This window comes from Pseudopipra pipra, chromosome 26 (assembly GCF_036250125.1).
Source record: "Pseudopipra pipra isolate bDixPip1 chromosome 26, bDixPip1.hap1, whole genome shotgun sequence".
NCBI lineage: Eukaryota > Metazoa > Chordata > Aves > Passeriformes > Pipridae > Pseudopipra > Pseudopipra pipra.
In genome coordinates, this window is record NC_087574.1 from 2,265,656 (window position 1) to 2,278,376 (window position 12,721).

A 12,721-nucleotide genomic window follows, 5' to 3' on the forward strand; every position below is an offset into this window, starting at 1 on the left:
CAGCGCGGCGGGGCGGAGCTCCCCCCGCACCCCGGGCCCTGCGCCCCCCGCGACCCCCGACCCGCAACTCCCTTGCGTGGGGAGGGGGGACCCGCCCCCCCCCACCTCCTTCCTCCCTCCCTCCCCGCCTTTCCCCAGCCCCTCCGCGGCCCGGCCCCCCGCAGCCAAGTTGCGGGACGGTGGGGCCGCGGGTCCGGGGGCGGCTCTGCCCGGGGTGGGGAGGGGGCGGCGACCCCCGGGCCGTGCCCGGCGCCCCCCGCCCGCGCCGCGCCCGCCCGTACCTGCGCCGCTCCGCCGCCTTCAAGCGGGCACCTTCCGCCCCCCCCGCGCGCCCATTGGCTGCGCGCGGGGCATGGGCGCGCCCCATTGGCCGCCGCCCCGTCAATCACGGCCGGGGGGGCGGGGCGGGCGGTGATTGATGCGGTGCCGCCGCTCGGCCCCTGCCCCGCGCCCCCCCCGCGACCCCCCCGCCCAGAGACCCCCCCCCCCGCCCCGGGACCCCCCCCGGCCGGGACCCCCCCCGGCCCCGAGCGCACCCGCACAGGCCGCGCCGGGGGGTCCGGGCGCTGCGCAGCCCCCCCGGGGCAGCCGAGGGTCCGGCCGGGCCGCGGGAGCGGCGGGGCGGGGGGCGAAGGGGCGCGGGTGTGGGGGCGGCGGGGGGGGCGCGGGGCGGGGGGTGTCCCGCGGGTGGCAGCGGGTCGGGGCCGGGGGGACGCGCGGGGTGTCCCGCGGGCCGCAGGCCACTCGTGCCCCGTGCGGGGCGAGGGTCCCGCAGCACCGGAGGGACCTGCGGAGGGGCCGGGGGTGACCCCGGGGCGCGGGGGGTCCTGTCCCGCCGGTGGCACCGGGCCCGTGTCCCGCGGGTGGCACCAGGCCCGTGTCCCGCAGGTGCCCCGTGTCCCGCAGGTGCCCCGTGTCCCGCAGGTGCCCCGTGTCCCGCCGTCCCACACAGCACACCGGGCGGGTGTCACGCAGGTGTGACATCCGTGGGTGACAGCAGCGCCCCGTCCCCCCCTCTGCCCCGCGGGGACACCAGTGGACCACTGCCCGTGTGCCCCCCACCCGTGGCTGTGCCAGGCTGTCCCCAAACTGTGCCATGGGCCCCTCGGAATCCGACCCACACCACCCACCAGCAGCCCCTCGGTCCCTCGTGAGCCACACGCTGCTGAATTCCGGGTCATCTCAGCCTCACCTTCTTCTCTCAGACATGGAAAACCTGCCAGTGGCTTCTCCTCCTGCCCACAGCCGGGGGGACACAGCGGTGCAGCTCTTCGTCTGCTTCCACTGTTGATTTTTTCAATTGTCTTTTAGTTTCTATCCGAGTCACAGGCCGGGTTTAACTGAAATTAAAGGCCCAACTCCACGTCCTGCAGGCTGAAAACCAGCTGAGCTCCTTCACGTCTCACTGATGGTCCTTCTGTGAGAACAGAGTTGCTGTTTCCCTTTGGGACAGCAGAGCTGGGAGGAGGATCAGAGAATCATGGAATGGTTTGGCTTGGAAGGGACCTTAAAGCCCATCTCATTCCACCCCCTGGCACAGGCAGGGACACCAGCCCAGGTTGCTCCAAGCCCTGTCCAACCTGGCCTTAGACACTTCCAGAGATGGAGCAGCCACAACTTCTCTGGGCAACCTGTGCCAGGGCCTCACCAAACTCAGAGTAAAGAATTGCCTCATAAAGTTTAATCTAAATCTATCTCAGTTTAGAACAGTTCCACCTCATCCTGTCACTGCCTGCCTGTGTAAAAATCACTCTCCCTCCTTTTTGTAAGGCCCATTTAAGGACCAGAAGGATGTTTGAGATGCTCTGAATACATTTCCACAGATGACATCCTGATCCTCAAAGCCCTGCTCAGGAATCCCTGGGATGGTTTGTGCCATCATAAAATATCCCCAGCACTGAGCTTGGGAGAGTTCTGCTGGGTGGACCAAAGGAGAAAATTCCCATTTTTGTCTCCTTGGGAAGCCAAGCTGCGTCAGGTTTTAGCTCTGATTTCTTGCCCCTGAACCTCCCCAGAGCCCAGGTCTGTCCATCCACTGGACAGTGATGATGGAGAGGGAGACACCAACACACCTGGAGACTTTACAAGGGATGGGCTGGACGTGGGGAACTCACCCGGTGTGGGGAGGCAGGAAAATTCCTTCCCTGGCAGAGGATTTATCACACTTGTTCTTAGATAGAGTCTTTTCTGTTTCAGGGCCAAAAGGAACTTTCCACACCAATTCTGGTGCAGGGGGGACACAGGGAACTTGTGGCCCCACTCTATTTAAATTAAAGTTGTGGATGCCCACACAGAACAGCCTCATCCACCATCCCCACACACTGTCCTTGCCCTCCCTCCCCAGAGAAGGTGGCTGCAACCAGGTTGGTTTTTCCTGGTTATCCAGGAAAATCCAGAACATGATGATATTCTGCAGGTGACAAAGTGTTTAAAAGCAGGTGAGTGGACGAGCTGCTCCCACAGAGCGATGGGACTGAGGAGAAACACCTGCCAGAAAGAGACTTCTCTAAATCTGTTGAGACACATGAGAATCCAAAAGAGGCAGAAAGTAGCAACTAATCCTCTTGTCTCCCTCAGCTCATTTTCCAAACATCCTGGCAACAGAGGATTTCTGTTGTTCCACACGTAGGTGGATATGAACTGCTGGATTTGGGAACAGGAGATTTTTAACTGAACAAAGAGTGTCAGAAAGGAACATGTGGCTCCCTTCTGGATGTGATTTTCTGTGGTAGTTTTGATGGAATGACCTTTGAGAATGTTGTGGGGGGGTTTCTTCTGATCTGGGAGGTGTTTCTGACACTTTCTCTTATTGTGCCATCAGGATTTTTGAAATCCTTCCATCATTTAAGGCTGAGTCAAACAGTCTGGGCCAGGAGAGCAGATCCCAGATGGAAACAGGTCAGAACATGACACGAGGGGCTGGCAGGACCCCAGAACCCTGAGGGATGGACCAGAAATGCAGCCAGAGCCGTGGAAGGTGTTGGTGCCCATGTTCACGAGGCTGCAGAGGCACTGGGGGTGACCCAGCTCCTGCTGAAGTGCTGAGAAACCCAGGAAAGCCTCAAACCAGCCCAGCTGGCTCTGGAGAGGGGACATTCCCCCAGGCCAGGTCCCACATGTCACTGCTGTGCCCACTCCCCCACTTCTCATCAGCCTCACGTCTCTGCTGCAGCAGCTCCTCAGTGTCCTTCACCCTCCTCTGTCCTGTTTCCACCTCCACAGGCTTTTCTGGCTCTGGCATTCCCAAATCAGGGATTTGCTCCGTGACTCTGCCCAGCTGGAGGGAGGACATAGAGGCTGAGGAGGTGTTTGCTGTCGGGTCCAGTGCTGTGACCCCAAGGAAGGGACAGGGTCCCCTCCTGTCCCTGCTCACCCAGAAGCATCTCCTGGGGTTTCTACAGCAGCTGGACCCAAACTAGCAGACAAATCCAGTGCTCCACAAGCACTGATTTGAAAAACGGGTCAGCAAAAGAAGCAGAGAAAGTTTTATTTTCTGTGTTAACAGAAGTTTAAACCCTGATCCTCGGAGGATCAGGAATACAGGGCTCCCTGCCTTAGAAACCCTGTTCTTCTGCTCCATTAAAAATGGAGATGAAGCAGTTCCTGCTCCTGGATCAGCTCATGCTCAAATAAAGTCACAGACTTGGACAGAGGGACAGAAAGCAGGAAGATGCTGCAGCAGCAAAGTTAGAGATGAACAACAGACCAGAGTGTGCTGCCCCACTAAGCTGTGGGTGTCCATAAAGGTCCCAAAAACATCCCCGGGCTGGAAATCCTGAGGCACAAACAACTCCCGGTGTTCCCTGCATGGCTGGGATTCAGCCCCGGAACGATGTATTGCAGCTCATAAATCAACCCCAGTAACGCTTTGCCTTTCTCTGGGGGCACCTCAAGCTCAGCTTAACAAAGCTCCGCTTCACCACCGGGACGAGTCCGGCTCCGAACGGCTCCGCGCGGCTCCATCACCCGAATTCCAGCCGATACACCCGAATTCCAGCCGATACACCCGAATTCCAGTCGACATCACCCGAATTCCAGCCGATATCACCCGAATTCCAGCCGACATCACCCGAATTCCAGCCGATACACCCGAATTCCAGCCGATATCACCCGAATTCCAGCCGATACACCCGAATTCCAGCCGATATCACCCGAATTCCAGCCGACATCACCCGAATTCCAGCCGACACGGGGACGCTGCGACCGAGACACAGGAAGAACAACTCGGCTCCCGCTGCCGGGCGGGAAGTTGGCTACGGAGAATTTAACTGTGAGACACAATAATAAATGTCCGGGATCAAAAGAAACGCGGGAGAAAACAGCGGGAGGCAGCTGGGAAAGGGTTCAGTTCAGAGGCGCTTTTCCAGCCAAACTCGGCGCTCAAAACCCACTGGATTAGGTTGATACCGTGGGGGAAAACGAGCGGTGAGAGGTTTAATCCGAGCTGATTGTTTGCAGCAGGAGGAATTCCTGCACAGCCACGAGCCTTCCTGGGAAGCTCTGGAAGTACAGGACAGCGATGACTCCTCTGCTGACTGACAGCAGCTGCACCACAGCGTCGGGAGCTGCTACGGAAGGCAGGAGAAAGTGAAAATAAAAATAATCTGCCCCTTACCCAGGTTATCGAATCTCCTGTCGCTGCAGGATGGAAGCAGCAACAATTCCAGGGATGGGGCAGCCACAGCTGTGCCAGGGCCTCACCACCCTCAGAGGGAAGAATTCCTTCCCTATATCCCATCTATCCCTGCCCTCTGGCATTGGGAAGCCATTCCCTGTGTCCTGTCCCTCCATCCCCTGTCCCCAGTCCCTCTCCAGCTCTCCTGGAGCCCCTTTAGGCCCTGCCAGGGGCTCTCAGCTCTCCCTGGAGCCTTCTCTTCTCCAGGGGAACCCCCCCAGCTCTCCCAGCCTGGCTCCAGAGCAGAGGGGCTGCAGCCCTTGGAGCATCTCCGGGGCCTCCTCTGGACTCTCTCCAGCAGCTCCACATCCTTCCCTCAGGTGTAACCCCCCCACCCTCACCCCAAATTCCACCCCAGCCCAGTTGACTGGAAGCCTGTGGCAGATCCAGGTGACAGGTGGATCCCCAGGTACCACAGGACAGAAAACAGCCCCCCTGTGCCCCGAGGTGTGTCCTCAAACCCTTCCCAACCTCTGCCACACTTCTCCACCTCCTGAAGGACAAATCCCACCCCCGTCCCAAAGCACCTGGGGCTAAACCTGCTTTTAAAAGTAGTTTATTTGGATTTTCCACATCCTTTAATGAATCGCAAATATATTAACAGAAAAGACTTTTTTTTTCCCCCCAAGACTGTACAATTTTTGAAATAAAAAGTCAAGAAAAGCAAAAAAAAAAAAAAAAAAAGGACAAATTACATTGTTTCAATGCAAATAGTAACACCACACCCACACTTTGCATTTTTTTTCCATAGTTTTGTTGTAAGAAAATGACAGTTCCCTAATTCTTTTCAGTGGACACTTGCTCTCACCTGGCTGCCAGTGCCTCCATGCTCGGACTCTTCCTCCCTGTCCCTCCTCTAAGAGCCAAATTTTAGTCATCCAATAATAATCTTGTGTTTCTCCTTAGAAGGTAAAATAGCAACAAGGGCTGAATGTGAGTTGGGATTCTTGAGGAAAAAAGGAAAATCCCTTCCAGGTATGATGTACATGGAAAGCCAGGGATGGTTTTATGTGTTAAATCTTGCAGGTAATGTGAATGTCCTCATCAGATCCCAGCTGAATTAAGAGCTTTTTCCAGAGGGTTAGAAGTTTTACTTCATTTTTTCAGGGAACAGAAGGGAAAAAGCCATTTAGATTCCCAGATCTCTGGTCCCCACCTAAACACCACCATTGGTTACGGACAAGGGAATAGCACCTGCTTCCTCCTGCTTTGGAAAACCTGCTGGGAACCAAAAGGAAGCCAATTAACACATTAATTAGTGGCATTCCACAAGTGCTGCCTCCAGACCTTACTGTGAGGTGCTGCTCGGACTCCTCCACGCCAGGGATGTGCTGGGTGGGAAAACCACCCCAGGAGAGACACAGGGAATTCCGAGCTGTGCCACAGGTGCCCTCAGGAAACCTGAGCCCGGAGCCTTCCTCAGGGAAGACTCTGCAGGAAGGGGAATCACCCCCCACAGCTGCAGCCACAGGAAGGGGGGGAGAGCTGGAACTCTCCATCCAGCCCCAACCAGCCGTGATTTTCCAGCCAATCCATCGACCTTCCAGCCCCAGCCCAGCACAGGGATGTGGCAGAGGCACAAACCTCCTGCAGTGTCTTATTGCTCCTCAGACTTTGGAGATTCCTTTTCACACTGTGAGGGGAGTCGAAGCCTGTTTTCCCCTGCTCATCCTCCTACCTCAAAAAACACCAACGAACCAGAGAATTTCTATTTTTTTGCTCTGAACTTGGGAATGATTTTTCAAAGGATAAAGGTGTCCATGTGGCTTCTGAGCAGAGAGGAGCTGGGACAGAAGATGTCCCTTGTGTACAAGGATAATTTAAAAGAAATTGAAGTGTAAAGGTAACTAAGAGACCCCTAAAAACTAATAGATCTTAAAAAAAAATTAAGACTGATCACAACAAATACATTGCTATGAAATCTGTATCATTCCCAATTTATTAGGCATAAATTGCTCTTTAAAACTGCTTATATCATACACTTTCTTTGTCATCACTGCACAAAGGGCACCAATTGCTGCTGCAGGAGGCTACAGAGAGCAGTTTGGACTTGCAGCTTCCTCCTCAAAGAAACAGCCCCTGGAGAAAAGGAAAGTGTTCCTGGAGTGAGAAACTGAAAGAACAGCTTAAAAAAAAAAATAAGGAAAAAGACTGATAATTGCACATTTTTGCATCCTGCTTGGACCACACTTTACAAAAGAGTTTTAAAAGTGATCACAGGTCTAATGAGATACTAACCCGAGACAGTTATTGGAGGTGTTGGACCAAGGTTCTGATTGTATTAAGGCTTCCACAGTCTTCCCAGTCTCTCAGGATTAAGGGTTTGATGTTGTCACATTACACTTGTATCTCATTTGTCTCTTGATTTTGCCCTTTATTAGTTTTTATTCTCAAGAGGGGAAGAACAAGTCAAGGGGTGTACGAAAAACGAAGCGAGGTGGTGCTGACTCAAGTACAAAGTAAACACTGACCTTTCCCAAACCGGGTGAATAAATTAATTCATGGTTAGAACATGAAAGCATTTCATGAAAGCTTTGATCCTGCCATGTGATTCTCCTGCAGTTTGCACTCTAAGCAGGGCCACGGGGTGTTTTCCGTGGTGGGACACGCTCCCAGTCCTGTGTTTGCTCACTGGAGACACTGCAGCTTTAAGGTCATGGACACTCCCTGGCATTTAAGTTAAACACTACAATATGCAAAAGTCCTGTTTGTCACCACTGTCCTTGGAGAACTTGGAAATGAGGTTCAGCACTCTGCTTACCAAGAAAGACCCAAACTAAGACACATTTCTGGAAAAAGAACAAGACACCTCGTCATTAGTACTATCCCCACATCTACTGCCTTCCATACAGCAAACCACAAGTCTGTCTTCCATGATATTTTTTTCCAGCAAAGGGGAGTCCAAAACCAGCATTTCTTCCTCAGTCACTTTGATAAATGTGTAAGAGCCAACTAGTGAGACTCAGTAGCAGCTGGATATTGCACTGCCACGACCCCGGGACAGGTCGGGGCTGAGGTGCACTCGTGGTGTCAGTGGAGGTCGACGACAGTGCTGGCTCAGAGAGGTGAAGACCCAGGATGGGAAGGAAGGGGAGGACACGACAGTACCAGTCACACACACTCAAGCTCAGACAGTGGCTCTTGGAGGTTAAAATTCATCACTTTCCACCGCGTGGAGCTGAGTGTCGTCCGCGTCCGTCATGCTGCTCTCCTGGGACTCGTCTGTGCCGACTGCAGGAGAGGAACAGGGAGGGTCAGACCCCACTGGGCTGCTTCCCTGCCAGGATCCCCCCACAGCCTTCTCCAGCACCTCAAAAGCAACAGGTTTGGGCTTCCCCCCTCCGAGTGTTTTAAAGCCACGTGGCTTCTCCTGTTTTCCTTCAAAAGCTGAGCCCTGACAGCTCAAAGGGGTCTGAAGAAATCACAGACACCCAGAATGGTTTGGGGTGGGAGGGACCTCAAAGCTCATCTCAGTCCACCCCCTGCCATGGGCAGGGACACCTCCCACCAGCCCAGGTTGCTCCAAGCCCCATCCAACCTGGCCTTGGACACTTCCAAGGATCCAGGGGCAGCCACAGCTTCTCTGGGCAACCTGTGCCAGGGCCTCCCCACCCTCCCAGGGAAGGATTCCTTCCCAATATCTCACCCAAATCTCCCTTCTTTCACTTTGAACCCATTGCTCCTTGACCCTAAATGAATTTCCAAAGGAATTCACACAAAATACACCCCAAGAAACCACAAAGCACATTAACAAACCCCACTGCTTGGCCCCATTCTGTTAAATGCCTGCAATCTCCAGCACTGCTCAGGGAGGGATCCATGGAGGATCCCAAAATTACCTCAGGAGGGTTGGGCAGCTCTCCCTGCTCCCCTGACACAGAACATGGCACACAGTACCTAAGGCCACCCTTAAATACTTAACTCCTATGCCTGTTAAGGTCAGAACAAAGGCAAATATCTAATGATGGGTTGTTCTTCCCCCACAGGAACGTGACTGGACTCTGCTCTCCAGAGCACAGTCGAGGAAATGAACTGTAAATCCCCAAATACTCAATTGTTTCATGGGGAGAAACACAGATTGCACTTTACTGCTTTAAAGAAAACACTCCAGGTTTCTGCACAACAGACACAGTCAGTCCCCCAGGGGGCAATTTAATGCCCAAAATGCCTTAAACTACCCAAAATATTCCAAACAATTTCCCCCTTTGCCCAGAACTACCTTAAATTACTTCAGTTTGTCTCCTGTATCCCAAGAGAGTCGTTCAGCTGAGGCTGTGGAACTCTGGGACAGTCTCTCTGCACAGTCAGGGAGGCTGGACTGTGGTACACAGCCCAGCACTTGGATTTTGTTTACATTTATTGGACAAATTAAGCTGTTGGTTTTTTTGCTTGGTTTTTTTTTTTGGTGTTGGTTGGGTTTTGGGGTTTTTTTTTTTGGTGCTGCTCAGCAGTTCCAGTCTCTGTCTCCATCTCCTGGTCAGAACATGCTCAGCCCCAGTGAGCTGGGGCTTTAAATTAACCCAGTTGCAACAGCAGGAAAAAAAAAGATGGATACTTCAGGAAGAGCAGTGCAGGGTAAGTTTCCCATATCAAAAAGCACACAGGATCAATAAAAATCAATGTGATAGACAACTGTCACCCTTTCCTACTTTTTCAGCTGAGGATCTGGAATTGCAGGACAATATGTTTATTAATAAAGAATCCCAACCCTGCTATATTTTCCTCTTTTCAGGAAAAGAATTAAATTGCTTATCAGCATTTATTTTCTATCTCTACTTCAGTCTGCAAAGAGGTCAACACTTATGACTGTCAAAGCAATTTAAGCTCATAATCAAAAGCTGAGAGAAGAGAAGACAAACCTGGGCTATTCCTTTTTGTGGATTATTCCCCAAAGTGTTTTTATTTTCTCTTCATTCAAACCAAACTGCTTCCATGGCTTCCATCAAAAGCCACCTTTTATGTTTAGCACACCAAGTATTTTCACCCAACATCCATTTTAAACTCCTGACAAAGCCCCTACAGACAAATTTCAGTTGCCATTCAGTTACTTTGAAATGATTTGATGCTTTAGGATGGAATATTTGCAGCCCTGGGAAGGTCTTGCTCTCCTGGGATGATATTATAGCCCCCATGACTTGTAGGAATTTACAGTTATCACAATCTCTGTCCTAATACCCCTAAAGAAACGTCCCAGAGTAGGAGAAATGAAGGGATCCTGCTGAAGGAAGAGCCTCTGGAGTTCTTATTTGCTGAGCAGAACGTTTCACTTATTAAACCTGGGATTCTTCCCACAGCTGAGTGGAAAAACCTCCTTAAATGCCCAGGGGGTGGGAATACAAACCTGATTCATAGGGGTAACATTCACTGATCTGCTCCTCTCGAGTTATTGGCTCCTCATCATCAGGAAGGTAACGTTTATCAATGGCCTCTTTGATCTGGTTGTTGGCTCCTTTGGGATCCAAGTCCATGGCCCACGAGAAGTTCATTAGGGCCAAATGGGTTTGACCCAGTTTTTTATAAACCTGAAAATCAATTAAAAAAAAAAAAAGGAAAAAAAAAAAAGCAGAAAAGGCTCCATTTACACAAAGCTGCTGCTTGAAGGTTTGGGCAACAAATGTACCAAGCCACAGTGTTTGGTGTTTTATGAAAAACAAGAGAGGGGAGGGATGAAAAAGTTATTATATGAGTCCCAAAGGAAATAGTAAGTATGTGTAGAAAGAGCATTTCCATCCAAAAATTAAATTAAACCAGCAGTTCACTGATTCCTTATCATTAAGGGCAGATGAGCAAATATCTGTGTTAAACATTTAAACAGTGAAAGTATTTAAATTCATCAAGACATGGCAAGTCTAATGTCAGTTTAGGGGTCCAGCTACTCCTGGACAAACACCAGTCAACACATTTCAGCCCAAACACTTTTAATCTCTCTCTACTCTAAAAAAAAAATAAAGAAATCTTGCTGATTGAGAGTTCCCCAGGACCGTGCCAGAGGTTTGTCTGCTTGGTTCCAAGTACAGAAAGCTGCAGGAGTTGTTTAAAGCTCCAGAGCAGAGGAGGGGGTGGGAAAGGAGGATTTCTGTCACCACGTCACTTTTCTGGCATTTCACACACAAAAAAATGCAATTACTTCTTATTCAGGATTTCTGACACAATGCACTGGAAGGTGATTCAATATTTAATAGGTACACCTGCAAATAACCAACTCTGCTGGTGGCTGGGCTACCCCTCCAAATGTTGAGGATTTGCACTGCTAACATCACTGATGTTCTAAGAGTCAAGTCTGGACAGAATTCCATTTCCAGGACAGATGCAGTGCTGATGACACAGCCATGTGTCCCTTTTCAGTGAAGGATCTTTATCAGGACCAATTTAGAGATCAGTTTATATGTATTTTATATCCTTCCAGTGCCCAAAGGGGCTACAAGAAACATGGAGAGAGACTGTTTCCAAGGGCCTGGAGGGACAGGACAAGGGGAAATGGCTTCAAACTGCCAGAGGGCAGGGTTAGATGGGACATTGGGAAGAAATTCTTCCCTGGGAGGGTGGGGAGGCCCTGGCACAGGGTGCCCAGAGAAGCTGTGGCTGCCCCTGGATCCCTGGAAGTGTCCAAGGCCAGGTTGGACAGAGCTTGGAGCAACCTGGGCTGGTGGAAGGTGTCCCTGCCCATGGCAGGGGGTGGCACTGGGTGATCTTTAGAGTCCCTTCCAACCCAGGCCACTCCAGGAAAGCTTTTTAAAATTAATCATCTTTTCAGTTGACAGTGGTGAAATCAAAGCAGGCAAAAAGTAACACCGGCCTGGGTGATTTTTCTCTTGGTTTGTTTTATCCCAGAACAGCCTCCAGCTCTCTTTAACTGTCCTCTGCATTTAAAAGCTGATCCATAATAAACCTGTGAGCACTAAGCCTTATTTAAAGCTTTGGGAATTTTTAGAATACTGCTCCAAGTGGAAGCAGCTTAGTGACAGGCATCCCATTTTCTCATTAAGCAGCAAAGGAAACCAAAGAACTTGTGATCACAGTGAGGTTTTACCTACCTTTCCTATTAAAAAGTAAACAAGAGACTCTTTGGGAACAATCTGCTTCAATTCTTCAAGTTCTTGTAAAGCTGACTGAAAGGAAGGAAAAAAAAAGTGTAGTGAGTACAAATCACAGATCTGCAACCAGCTGTGACATCACCAAACTGTGACTTATTAATTTAATAAGAAATTAATGTTGGCATTTCCATCCAGCTTATTCCATCAAGAACAACAGCACAGTCTCATGAGAAGTATCTAAAATTCCTTTTCCATTAGTTTCTCATTTAAAACTTGCAGCCCCATTATTGCAGAAACAGAGCAATGGGCTTTGGTCTCCTACAATATCCAAACTCTGATATAAAATGTCTTGATCCCAGGAAGGTTGAACAGGGCAGAAGACAAGCAGCTGGCAGGGTGTTCACAGTGGATAATTAGTGGAACTTCTAAAACATAACAGTGATGTATTTTGGGGTGTATGTACTAGTCTCAAGCCTATGCTTTTGAAAACTTCTGGGTTTAAATGTGCATTTTGGGGACTTCTACAGAAGACTGTTTATATCATGCATTTGAAACCCAAAATATGTAGTCAGACTTCTACTTTACTATTAAAATAATTGTTGATGCTGGAGCTACTGTGACAGTCACCTGGCATCACAAAGAAATTCAACCTAAAAATACTTAGTCTGCAGTTAGAAATAAATATTGCTTTTAGTTACAAAAGTTCCATTCAATCCTCTAAAACCTGCTCATGTGAACACAATTTCAAGTTGGGGCTTGCCACAGAAATCAAAGTGTGAACCTACATTTCTTTACCCAACAGCAGCAACATTTATCCCCCTGTCCAAGTTCCCTCAGCACTGGTGCTAAAAGCCAAGACAGTTCATTAAGTTTTATGCAGTTTATGTGAACAGCACAATTTCAGTCTTGTAAGTCTGAGCCTGGGAAAGAAAGAGCCCAAATCTTTTATTTCTCTGCTTCACCAGGGTCAAAAAATTCCTTCACCAGCACAAGGGTAATAAGATAGTGGACT

General features: G+C 50.4%; 1 protein-coding gene across 6 annotated transcripts in view; it reads right to left on the reverse strand.

Annotated features, from left to right (window-relative positions):
- Positions 1–6,596: 6,596 nt before the first annotated feature.
- Positions 6,597–12,721, reverse strand: part of CDC27 (cell division cycle 27) — a 30,198-nt gene continuing 24,073 nt past the window's right edge. For 4 of the 6 annotated variants that reach the window (XM_064636183.1, XM_064636181.1, XM_064636180.1 and 1 more), the window contains exons 17-19: positions 11,710–11,784; positions 10,017–10,197; positions 6,597–7,906 (exon numbers count right to left, since the gene is read on the reverse strand). In XM_064636183.1, the coding sequence (XP_064492253.1) occupies positions 7,824–7,906; positions 10,017–10,197; positions 11,710–11,784 (339 nt within the window). In that variant the 3' untranslated portion in view covers positions 6,597–7,823. Of the gene's footprint in view, positions 7,907–10,016; positions 10,198–10,591; positions 10,601–11,709; positions 11,785–12,721 lie in introns of those variants that run through there. The other 2 variants (XM_064636185.1, XM_064636184.1) reach the window with 1 other exon arrangement.